Consider the following 20,551-nt stretch of genomic DNA (forward strand, 5'->3'; position numbering starts at 1 on the left):
GGGGACATCTGTCATCTGAGGAGTCCCACCCTTGTTGTGGCTTGAACTTATAGGTCACCAGGCTACAGGTGACCCAGATCCCTAAGAGCCACACTGTTGGGGTCTCAGAGAGGTGCAAGAGACCCATGACTGCCTCCTGCAGCTCCTTTCCCTACCTCCCAGCTCTGCAATCTGGATTCACCTCTCCTCCTGAGCCCCAACTTGCAATCTACATAGTGAAGCAATGCCCTCCTTCATGGGCACCTGCAAACTCAGAGCTCAGGTACTGTCCTGGCTCAAGTCTGGGCCACAGACCTTCAGAGCGGGCACTGTGCTTCTGCCCGTCACTCCGAGCAGCTGTAGTTTGCCCGGCTCTCCCCGGAGTCACGAGAGTGTTCAGATTAAGGACCACAGAGAAGAGGTATCTGGGCCCAGAAACAGCTTTGCTGAAAGCACAGGGCCTGGTAGAGGGCAGTGATGGTGGCCAATGCCAGGGCCAGAGCCACAGGGGCTTCTCTGAATCTTTCTTTCCTAACTGCCTGTGCCCAGGATGTGTCCCTGGATTAGACTCCACATGGGCAGAGATGTGGGCTCAGCCCTCCAACCTGGGCATGGATATGAGGATGAATCAGACAGACCCAGAGGGCCCTGTCACTCTGAGAGGACCCCTTGAGCTAAGGGGAGTCAAGGGTGGTGACAAGTGGGCACAACCTCCTGCACCATTGCATGGAGCCCAGGTGCCCAGAGGACAGATAGGGAGCTGGGAAAATGGCACCTGGGGAGCAGCAGCCTCCTTAGGGGCCCTGGCTGAGCTGAGCAGGCTACACTCCTGATAGTGACCCCATTAGAGCAGGAGAGCAAGCCAACAGAGAAGCAGCTGGGGATGGAGAGAGGAGGATGCTGACTACAATTCAAACGACATGTGTCACCAAGCAGGATCGAGGGCCTGGGACAAGATTATGTCTGGGGCTATTTATTGGCACACATGCCTGACCGCAGCTGGTGAAATCTTTGGATTCTTGGACCCAGGACACCCATGTGGAAGGGCCATATACCCTAGACATCCCAGAAAGGCCCTGGAATACAATGTGGTACCTGCTCCACTCACTTCACTGGAAAGGTTCCAGTGTACCCAATCTGCCTTTGGGGCTTGGGGACCCTCTATGTCCCTTTATCATCCAGGGTGGATCTGTGTCAGCCTGGGACACTGCATGACCAGGGGCGTGGCCTTACCTGGGCCCTCATGCATCTGATGCTGTTGATGCTGACTTGGTCCCCAAGGAAGGCAGCGCCATTGCTCAGGCTGATTGTGATAGAGACCTCCCTAAGGCAAAGAGAGGGTGGCGAGGCATGAGAGGAGCCCAGAGTGACTCAGTCGGGTGAATGTTTTGTGCGCAGTCATTCTCATGGTAACTGCTCTGCGGTGCCAGCATTTGGACCTCCCAGAGCATGAACAGGAGGAAGGTGAGCCTTTATTCTCCAAATACAAGGAGCCATTGTCTGCGGTGGTGGTGGAGGGGCCCCAGGTTAGACAATGAGAGGTCATCCTGCCGTGCTGCTGTTCCACAATGGTACATCCCTTAGGATCAGGGAGGTCAGCGTCTCATCATGCCGAGTTTTGTCGCAGTGGCTGCCTTTGCTCAGAAAGGCAGCCTAGAGCTCAGGCTTTGACCCTTGGCTCAGCCCCAGCACCCTGGTACTTGGCTGGAACAGGTAACGGCATCCTGCATCCTGCCTCCTGTCCTGAGCAGAGCCTGGACACCATGCATCCCTTATCTCCACGGGGCACAGCAACCAGGGTGAGCGGGAAGGCGTCGGGGCCCACCCACAGCGGAGGGGACGCTCCCACATTCCATGCACTGTGCTGACAAACACTGACCCGTGATCTGCTCCCCAAGGCCTCCAACAGGGGACACTTACTGTCCAGGTCGTTCTATCATTGGTCCGGGACAAGTTATGGAGTTCTCAGTCATACTGATGACTTTTTCGTCTAAAAGAAAATGACACAAGATTGTCGAGGGGTGTCCTTCCCACACTGTCACCCCCTGCCTGTCATACTGACACTGGCCAATGATGACCAGTTTCTACTCCCTGCCTCCTTCTATTCCAAGACACCTGTTGAGCCCAGTCTCTCCCCGAGACCGCAGCACTCTGGGATCTGGCGGGAACACACAACAAGGGACCCTCCCTGCACTTGGAGCTCACTTGTGGGAACTGATGGGTGGGGGATGGGAGGAAGAGAGTAAAAGGAAAACAGGACGACACAAAGGACAGAGCACACCATGCTGTGACACTGATGAGCAGAGAAGGGCCGCGTAGGCAGGGGAAGGATAGATACTTGTTCGTGGGTGACCTGCCCCTTCTTTTAGACATACTGAGTCTTATTTGAAGAAACTGAAATATTTGCACACGAAATGATGCCTTCCGTAGAATTTGATTCAAAACAGTGGCGAGAGTCAGGGGACTGGATGGCATGGGACGTGAATTACTAAAGATAGGCGATGGGTGATCCAGATCCACGCAAAGTGTTTGGTTCCTCTGTGTACTTGTCCATTGAAGTAGCTTCTCTCTGAGGAGTTGGTGTGTAAACTGAGACCAAGCAGATGAGACTACCATGGAATGATCTAAGGAAAGAGTGTTTTGGGCTGCGCCATGTGCCAAGTCCCTGAGGTGAGAGCTACTGAGCTTGGTGAGTAGAGAAAGGAATAACAGGAGGGGTGAGCTCTATGGAGAGGTTTGGATTTTATTTCAAGGGCAACTGGTCTGTCATGAGCTGCCCAGGCTCCAGATGCAGTTGGCTTATAAAGGCAATATGACATGCGGATGTGCTGGGTGTGGGGATGGGCTAAGGGGATCAACAATGACATCCAGGTTTCAACCAGAGTGGCTGAGCTGGTGGTAGTGTCATTTGTGGAGCTGGGGAAACCTTAAAAGGGAATGGAGATGGTCCTTCTTTTGCTTAGGAGCCCAAGGGTAGCTTGGTAGCCATGATGGGAGAAACGTCTGAGTCCCGAGCCTATATTCTCTGCTGACTTCCTGAGCTGGGATCAAGGGCTAAGAGCTGAGTGGACCCCTGCTGGTCCCAAGCTTTCCGGGTTCTTGACTTCTCCTCTGCATGTTGGATTGAATGGCTTCCTGGGAAGGCTCTCTGGACACCAGGCTCTGAGCCCTGGAGATTGCTGCCCTGTTACATCTGCAGATTTGGGGTGCGGGGAGGAGAGACCCGAGGCCAGACCAAGCAAATGCTGCTATGAGGATGGGCCAACATCATGCTGGCTGCGCTAAGGTGTGAAATCTGATCCAGGGGTCCTTGGCCGTAGGGGATTTCTTTTCCCCTGGGTTTAGATGAAGTGAGAAGTGGTTGCATGTCCCTCCCAGTCTCTCTTTGCTCTTCTATGCTGCCTCTGGCACCATAGTGTCCACTAGGCAAGGCCAGCAAGGGTGCGGAGACCCAGAAGAAAGGGAGGAAACGTGGGGTCAATATATACAAATCAAAAAATGGGGCCGGGTGTGGTGGCGCACGCCTTTAATCCCAGCACTCGGGAGGCAGAGGTAGGAGGATCACCATGAGTTTGAGGTCACCCTGAGACTACATAACGAATTTCAGGTCAGCCTGGGCTAGAGTGAGACCCTACCTCAAAAAAACAAGAACCCCCCCCCCAAAACAGACTTAAGGACAGGAGCCATGTGATCATCCTAATAGAGAGAAAGACTGGGGCCCTGGTACCAGCCAGAAGGGGAGCCTGTCTCCTACAAAGGGATTTTACAGTGTGTCTGTCAAGTGATGAGCTAGTGATGGAGGGACCACACCTTAACCAGACTCCTTAGCTCCGTGTACTTCTTTTTATTTATTTATATATATTTTTTTTATTTTTTGAGGTAAGGTCTCTCACTCCAGCTCAGGCTGACCTGGAATTCACTATGTAGTCTCAGGGTGGCCTCGAACTCTCGGAGATCCTCCTACCTCTGCCTCCCGAGTGCTGGGATTAAAGGCGTGCTCCACCACGCCCGGCTAGCTCCGCGTACTTCTTGCTCTCTGTTTAAACGTCAAGTTACAACTCCAGAGACGGAGCTTGGGAGGGGGGTTCACCGGACCTGGTCATTTGTTGCTGTTTCCAATGTGGCCATATTGAACACATCTTTCACTTCTCGCTATTGTCTTTATAACTGACCCCTTGGGGACGGGTGGCGGCACCTCGCTTGTTAGGGCTGCCAGCACCCAGGTTCCAACCTGAACAACCTCAGTAACAGAAATACTTTAGGTCATTTTCGCTTAGTGTAAAAGTGGCTGTAGCTTTCTCCTGTATAGAGTTCATGACATTGAGATATGTCCTTTTCATTCCTGGTTTCTTCAGGGTGCTTATCATGAAGGAATGCTGAACACATTTCCCATACAGCAGCTCTGATTCACCTTCATCTGAAAGTGGATGTTTCTAGATTCTGAAAGAACTGATGTTGTGTGGGAAATATGTGATTCAGGGGCACTGTGGGGTGGGATGGGCAGGTTACTTACCGACGAAGTAGGAATCACTGAACTTGAATCTGCAAATAACTTGGTCCTGGCCTTTTGTATTGTGAAAACCATGTCCAGTAATGTCTACTTTGTACAATTCTGGAAGAACAATATTTAAAATAACCAATAATGGAGAGCTGGGAGTTGCAGGCCCTCTGATCTCACTGTCCATGGAAGTCCACCCTCAAGCTGAATCTCTAGGATCCCTTAAGAGGCAATATCTGGCCTCACTGAGCATCCATGCTAATGTAGCTGGCGGGGGCGGAGGGGGTCTGCACATTTGAGAGCGCACCCTCCCACCATTTCTGACCCAGCACACCCATGAAAGACTCCCCACCCTGCTCTTCTCTAGGATTTAGCGTGACACAGATAAAACCACCCTGTCCTGACCTCAGTGCTGTGGCTGAACCAGGTCCCCCTTTGCTTAGGGCAGGGACCAAATGCCTGTGGCGCCACTGAGCATTGAGTAACAGCTCTTTTCTGTGTCTTCAGTGTCGGACAGCCAGGAGCAGAACAGGAGGGACCGAAGAGACACTTGATCTATCCAAGAGTATCCCACACAGGAGACATCCTGTTCCAGCTATAAGCCCACCGTCCAACGTATCCTTCCTCATTCCGTGTTTCTTCCTCACCCACTGAGAAGACCACAGCCTATAGCCCTGGAGATCCAGCAGGATGGGGCCTGAGCTCTAACACCAATACACAGGGGACACTGAGAGGGCAGCTACGCACTGCTCCACAGGACCCAAGCAGGATTCCCATAGTTCTCCCTCTGCAAGTCCACAATCGTTATTCTGTATAATGGACATTCAACCTCGGGACAAAGCTGAATAATTCCTGTCCCTGTGGGGAAGTATGCCCCAGGGCAGCTTTTTCCATGCAGTTGTCTCATCAGGCTCCTGGCATACAAGATGATTCAATGCCCACCAAAGGGTACATTCTGCTTCATTTGGGCCACAAGGCCCCTTCCAGCCTTGGGCTTCCCCTCCAAGTGACGGACACTGATTTTGGCAGCTTTGTGCAAATTACCAACAGTTTAACATGGCAGTGGCTGAGCTGGTGTTTGGAGGCATGGTAACGGAATTGCCAACATTCTTGGGTCCTCGTTACAACTTGGACTTCACTTTCACAGCTTCATGCCATGGCCTCTCAGGGCCTCATTGCAGGGGCCCCGACTTGGTCACACATTGCTTGGCGTCAGCAGCTCTCAGAAACGGTGGCACAAGACTCCCTTCAATCTTGCATCTTTCATGCCTGCCAAGCCAGTGCCACATGAATGCTAGTACCAGGGTTTGCTGAAACCTCGGGATGGAGCCTGGCCTCCTTGGACCAAAACCATAGTGATCTTTGTGGACAAAGCCTTGGTTGCTGAGTCTGTGAACACACTTTCCTAATCAATTGTATGAAAGCAGGATCAGACTCTCAATTTTCAAATGAATTTGCATATTCTTAAAGGAGTATTTTTGATAGGCAAAGTCTTGTTTTCAAAATACTTTTAGTATTGTCTCAGTGCTAATCTCTTTAACAGTTATGGTTGCTTTCTCACTCAGCATCACCTTTGTCTGCAACTTTAAATTACCTTATTTCCCTACCAAAACAGCACAGTTTTTCTACATTTTTATACCTCTTGTTACTGTATCTCACTGTAACTCCGGATAAAAGCAATGAGTAGTAACCCTGTTACATCCTGAATGCTATCTTGAGCTTTCCTCCACTAAACAGATTGCTCCATTACTTTGAATTTAGTTTCATTAAAATTCTCAGGACATGGGGTTAGTGCAGCTCAACTGCTTACCAGAAAATAACATGAATATCTTCTAGCCCAGCTCCCTACAGAGGTGTTGTTCCCCTCTGCAACCTCGTGAGCAGGTCCTATCTGTGCTTCTCTTGGCATTTTGGTCTTACAGTCTCCCACCAGAATGGCCCATTAAGTTCTGCTCATAACATTCTAGGACATTCCTTTCCCAGACTCTTTCACATTTCTCCCATACGTCAGCTCCAAAGACTTGCAAACTGCATGGTCATATTGAACACAGCAACAACTTCACTCCTGGAACCAATTCTTTGCATTGGTTTCTCTTCTCATTGATGCATCAAAATATCTTACAAAAGCGACTTAAGGAAGGAAGGGTTTGCTTGGTTGTCAGTTGAGGGTGCAGTCCACTGATGAGGGAAGGCATCGTGGCAGGAGCCTGAGGCTGCTGGTCACGTTGTATCCACAGTCAGGAAGCAGAGGGAGAAGAATCCCAGGGCTCAGCAATTTCCTTTTTGTTTAGTCTGGGAGTTCAGCCCTTGATCTGGTGCTAATCTTCTTAATAATTACAGCTGCTGCCTACATTTAGGGTGTATCTTCCCATCTAGACTAACCCAATATAGAAACTCCCTCGTAGACAAACCCAGAGGTTTACCACCTAGATAAGTCTAGACACTGACAATTGACAACCCATATTAGCCAGCACAAGACACATATCACAAGTGCTACACACACTATGGAGGCGCCACACATGGCATGTACATTTCACATAAGCCCCCCAACACACGTTATATTCACACTTACTCGTGCAAATGCACGCTTTCTTATGAATTATGTCACACGACCATGAAGTGGTCCCCTCAGCTCTTACCTCCTGCACACACTGCGGAGGGCTCTACCGATGTGGTTTCCATGCAGGACCGGTTACTGAGCTGGGACAAAGAGAGGGGCGGGGATGTGAGCTTTTGGAACTGTGGAGAGAGAGGGGTTTCCTAGTCCTGCTCACATCCAAACAACTTACTGAGTTGACGATGTCATGCAGATTCCTGAACCCATGGCTCACCCCGATTACGTGCTCTGGGCTGTCTGCAACTTGAGACATCTACAAGAGAAGAGAGGCAATTGGTTCGAAGCCTCTGAGCCAGGAGTAGAGACATGGCGCAGAAGGTCCCCAGAACTGGAGCATCCACCCTTGCTCTTAGGTCATGATGGGATAGCAGGGTGTCAGGCCTTCAGAGCCAGATACTGGTTTCCATACACAGCCCAGGCTTGAGGGGTGGTAAGCTCTCTCCCACTCACCACACATAGGAGGATGGTTTGCTTAACCATGTGGGCTATCTTTTTGTAGCAGCCTCCTATTTCCCACAGCACTATGATGGGTGAAGTGAGAACATCACCCCCCCTTGGAATCCGGTTGCTTTCACAACACTACCCCAAAGGGCTACGGGATGGTACCTGGTCCCCTAGGCTGAAATACCTGATCTTTGCTATAATCAAGCACACCCACGGTGTAAATGACTGCCCCCATATCCCGGGCTTTGTTGGCCTAGAAAGAAAGCAGATGATGAGAGTATATCCTTCCTGCCCCCTCGCACTCTCAAACTAGAGATAAAGGGCTGTCATCCATAGATTGGCCTCACCTCCTTCATAGTTTCCTGAAATACATCTGGCAGCAATATCCCATCGGTCAGAGCTATAATTATGCTGGCGACACGCTTGCCTGTAGACGAAACGAGACACAGGAGTGGGCCTGGCGTGGAAAGCTCTCGGAGTGGTCTGGTGGGTGGGGATTCAGGCTCAGCGCTTCCTATTGCAGTCGTTCCTCCGTGCTTTGCTTTTGGGCACAGGTTCTCAGACCCTGTACTCAGCCCACCGTGAGAAGACTTTGCTCAACCCCCCCAACCCCCATCCCCGCCACTCTACAAATGAGCAGGAAGGTTCAGAACCCTGTCCACCAGCCAGCCTTGCCTCTTGCTGCTCCTAGACTACGCAACCTGTCCCCTGAAAGCAGTCCAGTCACTCTTCAACGAGCCTAGCCCATCCTGGGACAGCAGCAACAGTGGCCCAGACTTTCCATTCAAGGACACGCTAGTGAGACAAGTGGTACCACCTCTGGGCACAACCATGGTGGGCCCAGTGGGTCAGGACCCCTCAGTCACAGGGTGTTGGTCAAGAGAACCTCAGCTCCTCTCCCTACCAGATTTCCACACAAGTGCTGCAAGCCCACAGTCCAGAGAGACTGCTGCGTGAAAAAGTGCATTCAGGGCACAGGTCAAGTGAAGGAAGGAGATAGTAGAAGTGGAAGGCCTGGCTAGCCAAAGGGAGCTGAGGCCCTTGAGTCCACGTACTGATCCCTCTGTCCGCTTAGGCCTCTGTACTTTTCTCCTTTCTGTCCGCAGGCCCGTCTGATGACCAAGGACATCATCGTAACCAAGACTCACACATGGACCAGATGGGGCCACGAGGCCTTTACAGAAGCATCCTGGGTGGAGCGTAGCGGGCTTCGAGAACCAGGACTGGAAGGCACTTGGTCCCTGCGCACAAACCGCATGGAGCCCAGGTCCCAGGCCTACCCTGCCGAAGGTCAAAGTCAACTCACCTCCTCTCTGGGCCCTTTCGATCTGCTCATTTGCCTGTGAGGAGATGAAGAGACATTGAGGACACAGGGCGATGACCCCAGGGGGTACTCTACAAACCGCAAGCCAGCATCCGTGGGGTGGCCCTAGCTGTCCGTACCATTTTAAATCCTTTCTGCATGAGTGTGTAGCCTCCGGGCACAATTCTCTGAAGTCCAATAAGACCCTTACGGATTTCAGCTCTGAAAGGAGAGGGGGAGGGGGAGGGGGAGGCGAGGGATGCCGACAATGACAAAACAGCTTCTATCCCATTTGTGCAGACCACCTGGTGGGGGAGGACATCAGGCAAGAGCCCCGCCCCTTGCCCCCTCACTCCCGCTCTGCCCTGGGTCTTTCTCTGTGATCCCATGAGCACTCACTGAAGCAGCTCAGGAGAAGACAGAAAAAAAGTCCGGCTTTCTCTGGGCTCAGCCCAATCTTAGCATTCATGGACCCTGTCCACACCATCACTGGTGAGTGTGACAACATTTTGGTACTGAGCCAGAAGTGCCTTCCTAATGGGAACCTTAATGGCATGGGCACCTCCTCAGAGAAGGCTATTCTAGTGGGTAGAAATAATGGAAATACTGCCCAGCTCCATCTCCCCCATCACAGAGCCTTGGCCTGATTCCCTCCCTCCACCCTGCGAAAGGTGGCAAGCCAGTCTGCTTAGACCTGAGGCCCTCTAAGGACCCCCTGAGCTCCTGACTCAGAAAACGTGAAGCCTGGCAGTTAGCCCTGAGGGCTGTCTATAAGGTGGCCACTCTACTCCTCGGGCAGGAGGGGACATGGCTTTGTCAGGGGTTGTTAAAGCAGACAGCAGAAGCCGGGTGTGGAGGCACACGGCTTTAATCCCAGCACTCGGGAGGCAGAGGTAGGAAGATCGCTGTGAATTCGAGGCCGCCCTGAGACTCCATAGTGAATTCCAGGTCAGCCTGGGCTAGAGTGAGACCCTACCTCGAAAAACAAAAACACAAAAAAACAAAAAGCAGACAGGCAGCAGGCATTGGGCCAGGCAGGCTGGGTTTGCTGGCAGTTCTAGGGCATGATGCCCGGGGATGTGAGGTTCAGGCTAATGCAATGTGACAAGGCTGAGCTGGCACAGCAAGGTGACCCAGAGTAGACCCTGAGGTGATTTCCTGCTGGTGACAGAGAGACCCTGCCATGCAAGGGCTGAGCTCTGAGGGCCCATGCCCGGCCCAGTCAGAACCTGCCTAGAAAGCATGGAGGACAGTGCTCATAGTGCCCAGTCGGGGGCCAACCAGCCCAGCCCAGGTGCCAGCTCTCTGCTAGATCTCCCAGTGCTGAGTCTAGCTCCCTCTCTCCATGCATGCCCATTCCCTCTGCCTAGCCCTCTCTCCCCCTCTATTCAACCCCCTCCCCACCCAGGCTTCTCCTCTGGAGTTAAAACCCCCTTTCTGCCCAGCCTCCACCCATTTGCCTAACCCAACCCCATCCCTTCTTCCCGGTCCCTTCCCCTATACCTCCTGAGGCTCTGCTTCCTTTCTTGTCCCCTTCCAAAATTCTGCCACGGAGGACTTCCTTTCCGTCACCTCATTCCCACTTAGGTCTCTCATAAACCCAAGCCACAGGAACACCTCGACTAGGCCTTGCTAGAGCCTTAGATCCTGCCCTTCCTCCTGGCTGGACCTAGCACCTCTGTCCTTTTCCTGAGACCGGCTTGTCCCCAATCACTCCCTGCCCCTGGCTTTCCTTTACGGGCAGGACAGAGGTTTCCCCTCACTGGTCCCAAATGGCCTTGCCTTGCTGTTTCTCTTGCTCTGTGTGGAGTCCCAAGCAAAGCACCCAGAGCTGATTCTTCCTGCCAGAAAGCCCCAACTTCATGACGTTGGGACTCTGGGCACAGACAGGCCACCTCCCTGGCTGTGGCTGCCTGTTCCTCAAGTCTCCAACCAGCCCAGGGCCCTGATGGTTTCACCCTGGGGCTGCCCTCCTTGGAGTCACAGCTGCCTTTCTCCTGGCCCAGCACTTTCCTCTGCCTCCCAGCTGTCTTCCGGCCTCACTGGCCCAGGCAGAGAGTGGTCGGCTCACACAAGATGCCACTCAGGCAAGGGTCCTGGACAGACCCCTATACCTGCTCCATCAACATGCTGGATCATACACTTTATCATAGCCAGTCACTAGGGAAGATTTAAGGGGAAGAACTCAAAGCACAGGGTCTGTGGGAACTAGTAAAGCAGGAGTCTGAGACCCGTGAGCCTGCGGTAGAGATCAAGATGGGAAAGTAGGCATGTGGTGACCGGACTAGCCACCTTGTGCTGTGTGATGGGAGTGTCTGGAGGTCCCTGAAGGCCTCGATTCCTGGACCTCCTTATGACCTTGCCACAGGGTCAGAGGAGCACTTACCTGTCCGAGGTGAGTGGCATGACAATGTCTGCATCATTGGAATAGGTAATGAAAGACACCTGCAGATCTGGGCTGGGGACAGAATATAGCCCGTGAGAATCCAGTGCATTCCATTAACAAATAGCCTGTCAGGGAGCCAAACCCTGGGTCCCACCCCACCTCTTCTGTAGTGGGGACATTCAGAAATGGGGAGTTCAGACAAAACTTAGTGGAGAATTCTGAAGCTATGGAGTTGTGGGGGACCCAGAGAGGAGAGATTGCCAGAATGGCCCTGTGTCCATTACTGCGCCTACCACCCACACATACTAACAGATACACCCCCCCCCCGGAAGGAACACAGCTCATACTCATGCCCACCCATCCATGCTGAGACCCTCACATTCTTCCGTGAGGGCCTCCCTCTTCCTCTCCCTGGTTCCTGTCTGCTATCAGTTTTTTTTTTTTTTTTGCATATTCTGTTCTCTTTTTCTTCCTCCCTCTCTCCAGCCCTATGATCTCTCTCTCTCTCTCTCTTTCTTTCTCTCTCTCTCTGTCTCTAGTCAATCACATATCATCCCTTCCTCTTCCTGTCCACTGCTCTATGACTCAAGATCCTCAGATCCCCCATACAGTTTCCCTGCCTGAGTGGCTCCGCCTTGGTTCCTGACTTAGTTCACCCACAGTTATCAGACTTTTCTTCTTGAATATCAATCTTGCATCTTTCCTACCTAAGAACTGTCTGTTGCTCCCCTTGTTTCACATTGTCCTGGCAGGATGTCCCCTGTGGTCTTAGCCCCAGGGAATCTAGCTAGCCTCTTCTCTCAGCCTTTCCCGAGTCACCTTCTCTCCCTAGCCTAAGGCACTACCCCCTTTCTTAAGGTCACTGTTGTGGGTTGAATGTAAAAGTCCACCGCAGGCTGTTTCCCAGCTGGGAGTGCTGTTTCGGAGGTGCTGTGGAACCTTTATAAGATGGTATCGAGCTGGTTTAAGTAGGTCATTAAGTGTAGGCCATTGATGGTTATAGCCCAGTTCCCGAATCTTGCCACTGGTTCACAGTGGTTCAAAAGCCACCATGATGATTGGCTCCAACCCTGTATTTTCTCATCTTTGAGGACTCAGGTCACATTTTACACTGTCTTGAATGCTATGCTTTTCTCTAAGACTGCCTTTCACTTCATCCCTCAGGACCCCTTCCTCAAGCTGAGCACCTTGGAACCAAGTGTTGGTTAGTGAGATATTGATCCTCCTGTCTTGATGTCCCTCCAGCCTGACTCAGTCTGTACTCTGCTTACCTCCCAGGCTGGAGTGGCTGCTGCTGTCCTGCCCTGTTCAGCACACCAACCCAGGTCTGCGTTCCCTCTATGAAGGACTCTCCTGCCCATCGAATCTAAAGGACATGCCCTTTGCCATCCGGGGGGTCACACCCCTCAGCGCAAGTGTGCCTATAGCCAAGGGAAGCCATACTTTCGGAATTTCTCCACCAACTCTTCCACGAATGAATAGACATGAATCCAGTTGTTGTCCACACTGCCCGACCTGAAGAGGGAAGAGACGTGTGTCAAGGAATGAGGTGGCTTTATCAGGTAGGTGGATTCTGCCTTCCTGAGTCTTGAAACAGTCCCCCCCCCCTTTTTTAAGGTAGGGTCTCACACTAGCCCAGGCTGATCTGGAGTTAACTATGTAGTTAGTCTTAGGGTGGCCTTGAACTCAATGATCCTCCTATCTTTGCCTCCTGAGTGCTGGAATTAAAGGCGTGCGCCACCACGCCCAGCTTTGAATCGGGTTCTTAACAAGCTGCTCCTAGGCCAGTGCTACTGGCCACAGTGGGTCATCAGGGAAGGTGACTTTCCTGAGGGCCATTAGTGGGCAGAGGATGGACAAACAGCCTCATTTTCTGGGACTGAGGGAGCTTTGCTGTTGATGAGGCTGCCTGGATATGCTAGATATGGGCTATGTAGTCTCAAAATGGGAGGAAGTTTCAGTTAGAAGAGGGTCTCAGTGTTCTAAGGTGTGGGTCTCTGTGGGCCACCCTCTTCACAGCCCTCTCTGTGCATGTGCTATGGGCATTACTGCCATCAGCAGGCCCTTGCCCATCCTAGCTGAGGCCCAGAGAGTGACCTAGGCCTGGCCTGTAATTCCTATGTTGGCTTCTGGGGTTCTAGAGCATTAAATCCGCCTCATGGGTGGGGATCATTAAATGGGTCTGCGTGTGACCCATAGTCCTTTCTCTCAACTCCTGATTGTGGTTTGGATGTAAAATGTCCCCACAGGCTCATGTGTTTCAACACTTAGACCCCAGCTGGTAGCTGGACTTTTCTCCCAGTATTTACAATATAATGGCAAATCCCTGGGTTTGAAAGCCGGAGATGGTGCTGAACTCCAAAGATGAGTGGACTGGAGGACTGGGGTTGCTATTAGCTCAGTGAAAATCAAACCAAAATCTGCCCTGGAGAAGTGAATGGACAAGAAGTTGTTTTTTTGTTTTTTGTTTTTTTTTTCCTCCGACTCATACTGGTGGGGGGGATGTGGAAGGGAGTGTCCAGTTGTAAACTGGAGAGAAAATAACCTTTGTAATCAGTAACAATAAACAGACTGGTGCCGTAAGTCAGCCACAGCATTATGCTGTTGAGAAAGGCACAAGCTTGCTATCAAGGGGTAGTTAGTACCATGAAGAAAGGCATTGCAATATTACAATACCATCTTCTTGTTTTAGAAATTCATGTGTTTTAAAAAACACTTTTATTGGGCCAGACAGATGGCTCAGAGGTTAAGGTGTACCCATTCTCTCTCCCTCTCTGTCATCTATCTACCTCTCTGTCTATCTATCTATCTATCTATCTATCTATCTATCTATCTATCTATCTATCATCTAACCTGTCTCTTTCTCAAATAAACAAATAAATAAAATATTAACTATATTTATTTATTTATTTGCAAGCACAGAGAGATAGAAGAGAGGCAGAGAGAGAACGGGCATGTCAGGGTCTCCAGCCACTGCAACTGAACTCCAGATGCATGCACCGCTTTGTGTATCTGGCTTTATGTGTGCACTGGGAAATTGAAGACAGGTCGTTAGGCTTTGCAGGCAAGCGCCTTAACTGCCAAGCCATCTCTCCAGCTCTGAAATACATCCTTGTTACTCAGACAAAACACTGGACCAGAAGTAGCATATGGGAGGAAAGGGTTTATTCAGCTTGCAGTTTCAAGGAGAAGTTTCATCATGGCAGAGCAGAAAGCGGGAATCACATCTTGTAACAGCCGCTGGGAGGGAGCAGCACGAGAGAGCTAGCACTAAACCCCCAGTGGGCGGCACGGATACACCTTGAGGTCCTCCCCCAGTTACACACCTGCTGCAAAGCTCCACAACTCTCCCACATTGCCACCAGCTGAGGGCCATTTATTCAAAACACATGGGCCATGGGGGATGCTTCACATCCAAACCAACATGGAGGCATTGGGTTATATGGGAAGGGGTGATGATGTAAAGAGATCCTCACTGTAATGAGTTTAAAGATGATCTAGAAGCCTTGCATCCTGGAGAGGAGATGGAATTCCCACTCAAGGACAGACATGGTGAAGAAGTTGTAGCAGATGTCAGACTGTTGATTCAAGGAACGGTCATTTTTTTGAAGATAGCAGCATTGAGCATTTTGGAGGAACTATAACCAAAGTTATCCTAAAAGTATCCAGAAAAAAACAAACAAACAAACAAACAGAATGGCCCATTGCCAGGATGAATCAAAGATGGCTTTGTGATTCCTGAAAGGCTTCCCTTTGGAGACAAAGATACAAACTCCAAGGTAATTTTCCTGGCAGGTAACGCTGCAAGGTTTAGCATTTCAAAAGATTGATGTGATGTATTTGAAGGAGAAACCAACATAGAAGTTCTATCAAATACATTTCAGTTTGAAAATAAAGCCCGAGGAATGGGTGTGACAGCTGCCACGAGAGAGGGCTTTGGTTTTATCAGGTGTGAGCCCTGGGATTCTCATAGGTTCTTCCTCTGCAGTGAAATTCCAAGGGGCACCAGCCCCATGTTGCCGATGAAGCCGAGTCTATTGTGGTTCGGAAGAAAACATGCTGTTAGGATTAAAATCTTGCCAAAGGACAAGGTTTCATTCTATTCCCATTCAGATTACTTTTTGACCACTATAAAAAAGAAACTGCTTTTGCCAGTCCTAAAACCACTAGTTCAAATAAAGGCAAGGATACAGAAGGGAATGGTGTCATTGTTTATGATGACTGTGGAGTGAAGCTAGTGTTTTTTTAAATTTTTTGGTTTTATTTTTATTTACTTATTTGAGAGCGACAGACAGAGAAAGAGGCAGAGAGAGAGAGAGAGAGAATGGGCACGCCAGGGCTTCCAGCCACTGCAGACAAATTCCAGACGTGTGTGCCTCCTTGTGCATCTGGCTAACGTGGGACCTGGGGAATGGAGCCTCAAACCGGGGTCCTTAAGCTTCACAGGCAAGCGCTTAACCGCTAAGCCATCTCTCCAGCCCTTTTCTTGGTTTTTTGAGGTAGGGTCTCACTCTAGCCCAGGCTGACCTGGAATTCACTATGGAGTCCCAGGGTGGCCTCGACCTCATGGCAATCTTCCTACCTCTGCCTCCTGAGTGCTGGGATTAAAGGCGTGTGCCACCATTCCCGGCTTTGTTTTTTGCTTTTTAAGCCAAGGATGTGGAAGGACCCACTGCTCCTGAACTAGGAAGCAAGGATTGATTTTAGTGACAAACAGAGGCATTAACAGCAGATTGTGACTTGTGACTTTTAGTCATAATTCTACCTCCAATGGACTCTTGGGTTATCTATCAAGTCTGAAAAGTAACTTTGGATTTACTGAACTAGCCAATCATGACAAGGAAATCTTTTCCCATTACACTTAGTTCTCTGGTGATGTCAATAGCTTGGAACTGGAGGATGTGGTTGAATACAGCAGCACATTTAAAGATTTAAATTGTGGTGAGTGGAGTTTATTTTCATAGTGAAAAAAAAAAATGATTCTACTTACAGAAGAACCAAACAGTGTAATCCAAATAAAAATCATCTCAATGCAGAAAGGGATCTGAAAAAAATCCAACACATCTGAAAAAATTCCAACACAATTTCTTGATAAAAATAGTCAAATTAGGAATAGAGAAAAGTTCTTCATAATATTATAGGCTGTATATGAAAGACATAAAGCTAATATACTCAATGGGAAGAGACCAAATACTTTCACCTTAAGATCAAGAGTAATTCAATATTGCCCACTTCTATTCAACATAGCAATAGAAATTCAAGTCAGAGAAGATAGAGAAAAGAAATATAGTTAGAGAGGTGGGAGTGAAATTTTTGCTGCTTGTAAATGCTATTGTTTAACATTTTAAAAATACTGAAATATTCCACAAAACCTTGTTAGACCAAAGAATAAATTTAGCAGAGCAGGAGAGTATAAAGTTAACCAACAAAACCTGCCAAATTTCCATGTCTTAACAGTGAACAATCCAAAATAGAAATTCAGAAAACAATCCCATTTGTAGCAACATCAAACAAAAACAAAAATACTGAGGAAAAACTTTAATGAAAAAAGCAAAAGGTATGTACAATGAAAGCTATAAAATAAAATACTACTAAAAGAATGTAAAGACACAATGAGATGGAAAAATAACAGATGTTTGGGAATAAAAAGACGATATTGGGAAGATTATGAGTCAAACCTACCAGTAAAGTCAATGTATCTTTATCCAATCCTAATGTTATTTTCTAAATAGAAACTCCATCCTAAATTTTTCATCGAGAGGCCACAAATTACCCTCTCTCAAAATCTTGAAAGATAATTAAAAAGTTGCAAGGCTCATATTTCATGATTTTAAGCTTTATTATATTATAAACTTATTATTATAAGGCTAATCAAAACAAAACAAACTGGGCGTGGTGGTGCACGCCTTTAATCCCAGCACTAGGGAGGCAGAGGTAGGAGGATCGCCGTGAATTCGAGGCCACCCTGAAACTACAGAGTGAATTCCAAATCAGCCTTGACTAGAGTGAGACCCTACCTCGAAAAAACAAAATAATAATAATAATAAATAAAATAATAAAAAATAAATAAAAATAAAACAAAACAAAAAAGCTTATTCCCCAATTTCTGGTCATGTCAGAAAGAGGTAGAATTTCTAGAATGTGGAGCCTAATAGAAGGAAGTTAGGGTACAGGGCCTGCATCCTTGCAGGTAATCTTTGGCCCTCAGTCTCTTCCATCTTTCCCTCTGGTTCCTCGCTATCATGAGATGAACAAGTTCCCCTTTGCTATACATTCTTGCTGAAATGTACCGTGCCACCAGTGGTCCAAATCATGAAGGCCAAGGAACTGTCATTGGGAGAGTCATCGCCTAGTGGGTTTGGAGTTGTAAGTAATAGTGAAAAATTTCTGGAGATGGATAGTGGCAAGGGCTATATGGCGAATGTTTTTAGGATCTGGCTTGTACGCTTAAAGAAATGGTTAAAATTGTAACTATTATGGTGTGTTTAGCTTACCACAATTCGATAATTGCTTTATAAAGTTGCATGGGCTGTGATGCATATATATATATATATATATATATATATATATATATATATATATATTTTTTTTTTTTTTTTTCGAAGATCACCCAGACAAGAATGAGGGCACATGGCAGGGCTCCCTTTTCTTTAAATTTAATCCAAAGAAGGAATGAATGTAACAGATAAACTGGATGTGAACACCCAAGGAGCCTTCCTGGTGGCAGATTGGTTTCTGCCTCCAAGACCCTGTCAAGATACCCAGGGACACACCCAGACAGTTGGTCTTTGGAACAGACTTTGAAATCAGTCTGAGAGTTCCACTCTGCCTCCATATCTTTCTGTTGGGGGGACTGGTGTGGGCCATTCTCTAGCCCCAAGATGCCCTTGTTGTGCTCTGTACTATGGGCTGAGTACCCTTGGCACTGTTGGTTGGGGAAATCTTTTTTCTCTTCTACCCTGACTCCAGTCTAGGTCCATGCCCTGACCTCACCTGCTCTCTGTGGACCCTGGGGTCTCCATGAGAGAGCCAGAGTTTGGCTCCTTAGTCTTTTCACCTCTGCCTACCAGGTCCCCATATGACGACCCTCTCCCTGGATTTTTGCACCAGGTCCCTTGGCTGGCTTGGCCCTTTTCTGCTCCTAAAGATGCTGGTCCTCTTGTGTCCCCCACAGGACGCACAGCCTGCTTCTCTGACACACTCTTTATTTTTATTTATTTATTTTGTTTTTCGAGGTAGAGTCACACTCTAGCCCAGGTTGACCTGGAATTCATTATGTAGTCTCAGGGTAGCGATCCTCCTACCTCTTCCTCTCATGAGGGCTGGGATTAAAGGCGTGCGCCACCATGCTTGGCTTCTGGCACACTCTCTATAAGATCCAACCTGACCGCACAGTATCCTACCCTGATTGTGTCTTGGGATGCTGGTTCACCCCCTCTTCCACACACTATTCTCCATCTCTCCACTCACGAGGAAGCCCCAGGAGGGCTGAGACTTTTGTGTTGGTCCCTGCTTTATCCTTGGTGCTACAAATATTGGCTGGCTATTTTAGGAGTTGCTCAGAAAATTCATGAGTGAATGAATTAAGAAGAGGGAAAATGGGTTTGAGGAGATGGCTCAGCCATTAAAAGCACGCCTTGCAACCTGGGTTTGATTCCTCAGTACCTATGTAAAGTCAGGTGCACAATGTTGTGCATGCATCTGCATTTTGTAGTGGCAAGAAGCCCTGCTGCACCATTTTCTCTCTCTCTCTCTATCTTGTGTTCACATCTAGTTTCACAAGGAGATGCCTTTATTCTCCTCCTCCCCGCCATGCATTTCTGACCATCCCATCCCTTAAAGGCAGAAAGGCTGTCCTTAAGTAGATGGGTGAGGTGGGCCAAAGGGACAAGGGTGCGTTTCCCAGGTTCTGAGGATAGAGTTTTGGCTCACTGTGGCCAGGCTCAGCCAAAGCTGGGGAATCAGAGAGCAGGGGCTCCTTCTTGTATCCTTTCAGTACCTCAGCCAAAGTTGCAGAGTGCAGTAGAAACTCTGCCCAGCCCAGGAGGAATGGCAAATGGAGACCCAGACTGGCATCAGCTGTGGAGCCTGACCTAGATGGCAGAGGGCCTGAGCGGCTCCCCTTCCTTTCTCCTTTCCCGGCTTTGGGTCCAGTGAACAGCCTTCCAAAAATATTCCAACCCAGTCAAGTGACCAGAGGAACGTGGCCAGTCTCCAAGGATGTATGTACTCAGGAGCGGAAGGGAAATTCCTGCTTTTTTTTCACCCTACATTTCACTCACATCTGGAGAAAAAAAGGACAGGGCAGAATCCTCCCACTTTCTTTCTTTTTTATTTTTTTAAACTTTTTGCTTTTTTTTTAAAAAAATTTTTATTTATTTATTTATTTATTTATTTATTTATTTATTTGAGAGTGACAGACACAGAGAGAAAGACAGATAGAGGGAGAGAGAGAGAATGGGCGCGCCAGGGCTTCCAGCCTCTGCAAACGAACTCCAGACGCGTGCGCCCCCTTGTGCATCTGGCTAACATGGGACCTGGGGAACCGAGCCTCGAACCGGGGTCCTTAGGCTTCACAGGCAAGCGCTTAACCGCTAAGCCAACTTTTTGCTTTTTTTAAAATAGTTTTTTTTTTTTGTTTACTTGAGAGCGAGAGAGAGAGAAAGAGGGAGAGAGAGAGAGAGAGAGAGAGAGAGAGAGAGGGGCCTAGAAAATGAGTGCACCAGGACTTCCAGGCACTGCAAATGAACTCCAGATGCATGCACCACCTTGTGCCTCTGGCTTACATGGGTCCTGGGGAATATGAGCCTCAAACCAGGGTCCTTAGGCTTCACAGGCAAGCACTTCACTGCTAAGCCATCTCTCCAGCCCCTCCTCCACTTTCTCTCGTTTTGCCACAAGCTAGCTTTGCCTGACCTTGTACAAATCATGTGGCCACTTTCAAGCTCAATGATGTAACCCTCCTGAAATGGGAGGACAGATATTAACTTCCTCCAGCTGCAGTGGTGGTGGTGGGGGGAACTGCAGTATTCACATTGAGAGGCACATAACAAGTGATCAGTTAATTGTATTTCACATCCCTATTTATCCCCACAACCCTTCTATCCATTCCAGGGCTGGGCTTGGTCCCCTACTGAGTCTCACAGCAGGTTTCACGGGCAAGACGCATGCAACAGGATGGGGGGAGGTGAGAGGAGCCTTTGGCGTCAGAGCCACTCTATTTTAATTCTTTTTTTTTTTTGGTGATTTATTTTTATTTATTTATTAGAGACAGAGAGAGGGGGAATGGGCATACCAGTGCCTCTAACCACTGCAAACTCCAAA

The 20,551-nt window shown here is 48.9% G+C and overlaps 1 protein-coding gene and 1 pseudogene across 1 annotated transcript in view; one reads left to right on the forward strand and one right to left on the reverse strand.

Moving 5' to 3' along the window:
• The window catches only part of Antxrl (ANTXR like), a 34,819-nt gene that overhangs the window by 12,023 nt on the left and 2,245 nt on the right, over positions 1–20,551 (reverse strand). Inside the window, exons 2-12 of the mRNA XM_012948654.2 lie at positions 12,671–12,742; positions 11,228–11,299; positions 8,982–9,063; positions 8,845–8,878; positions 7,886–7,965; positions 7,723–7,791; positions 7,267–7,347; positions 7,117–7,177; positions 4,493–4,591; positions 1,900–1,969; positions 1,213–1,303 (exon numbers count right to left, since the gene is read on the reverse strand). Of these exons, the coding sequence (XP_012804108.2) occupies positions 1,213–1,303; positions 1,900–1,969; positions 4,493–4,591; positions 7,117–7,177; positions 7,267–7,347; positions 7,723–7,791; positions 7,886–7,965; positions 8,845–8,878; positions 8,982–9,063; positions 11,228–11,299; positions 12,671–12,742 (811 nt within the window). The remainder of the gene's footprint in view (positions 1–1,212; positions 1,304–1,899; positions 1,970–4,492; positions 4,592–7,116; positions 7,178–7,266; positions 7,348–7,722; positions 7,792–7,885; positions 7,966–8,844; positions 8,879–8,981; positions 9,064–11,227; positions 11,300–12,670; positions 12,743–20,551) is intronic.
• LOC123455822 lies at positions 13,386–18,372 on the forward strand (annotated as a pseudogene).

The sequence above is a fragment of the Jaculus jaculus genome, chromosome 18, assembly GCF_020740685.1.
Source record: "Jaculus jaculus isolate mJacJac1 chromosome 18, mJacJac1.mat.Y.cur, whole genome shotgun sequence".
NCBI classification, from domain to species: Eukaryota; Metazoa; Chordata; class Mammalia; order Rodentia; family Dipodidae; genus Jaculus; species Jaculus jaculus.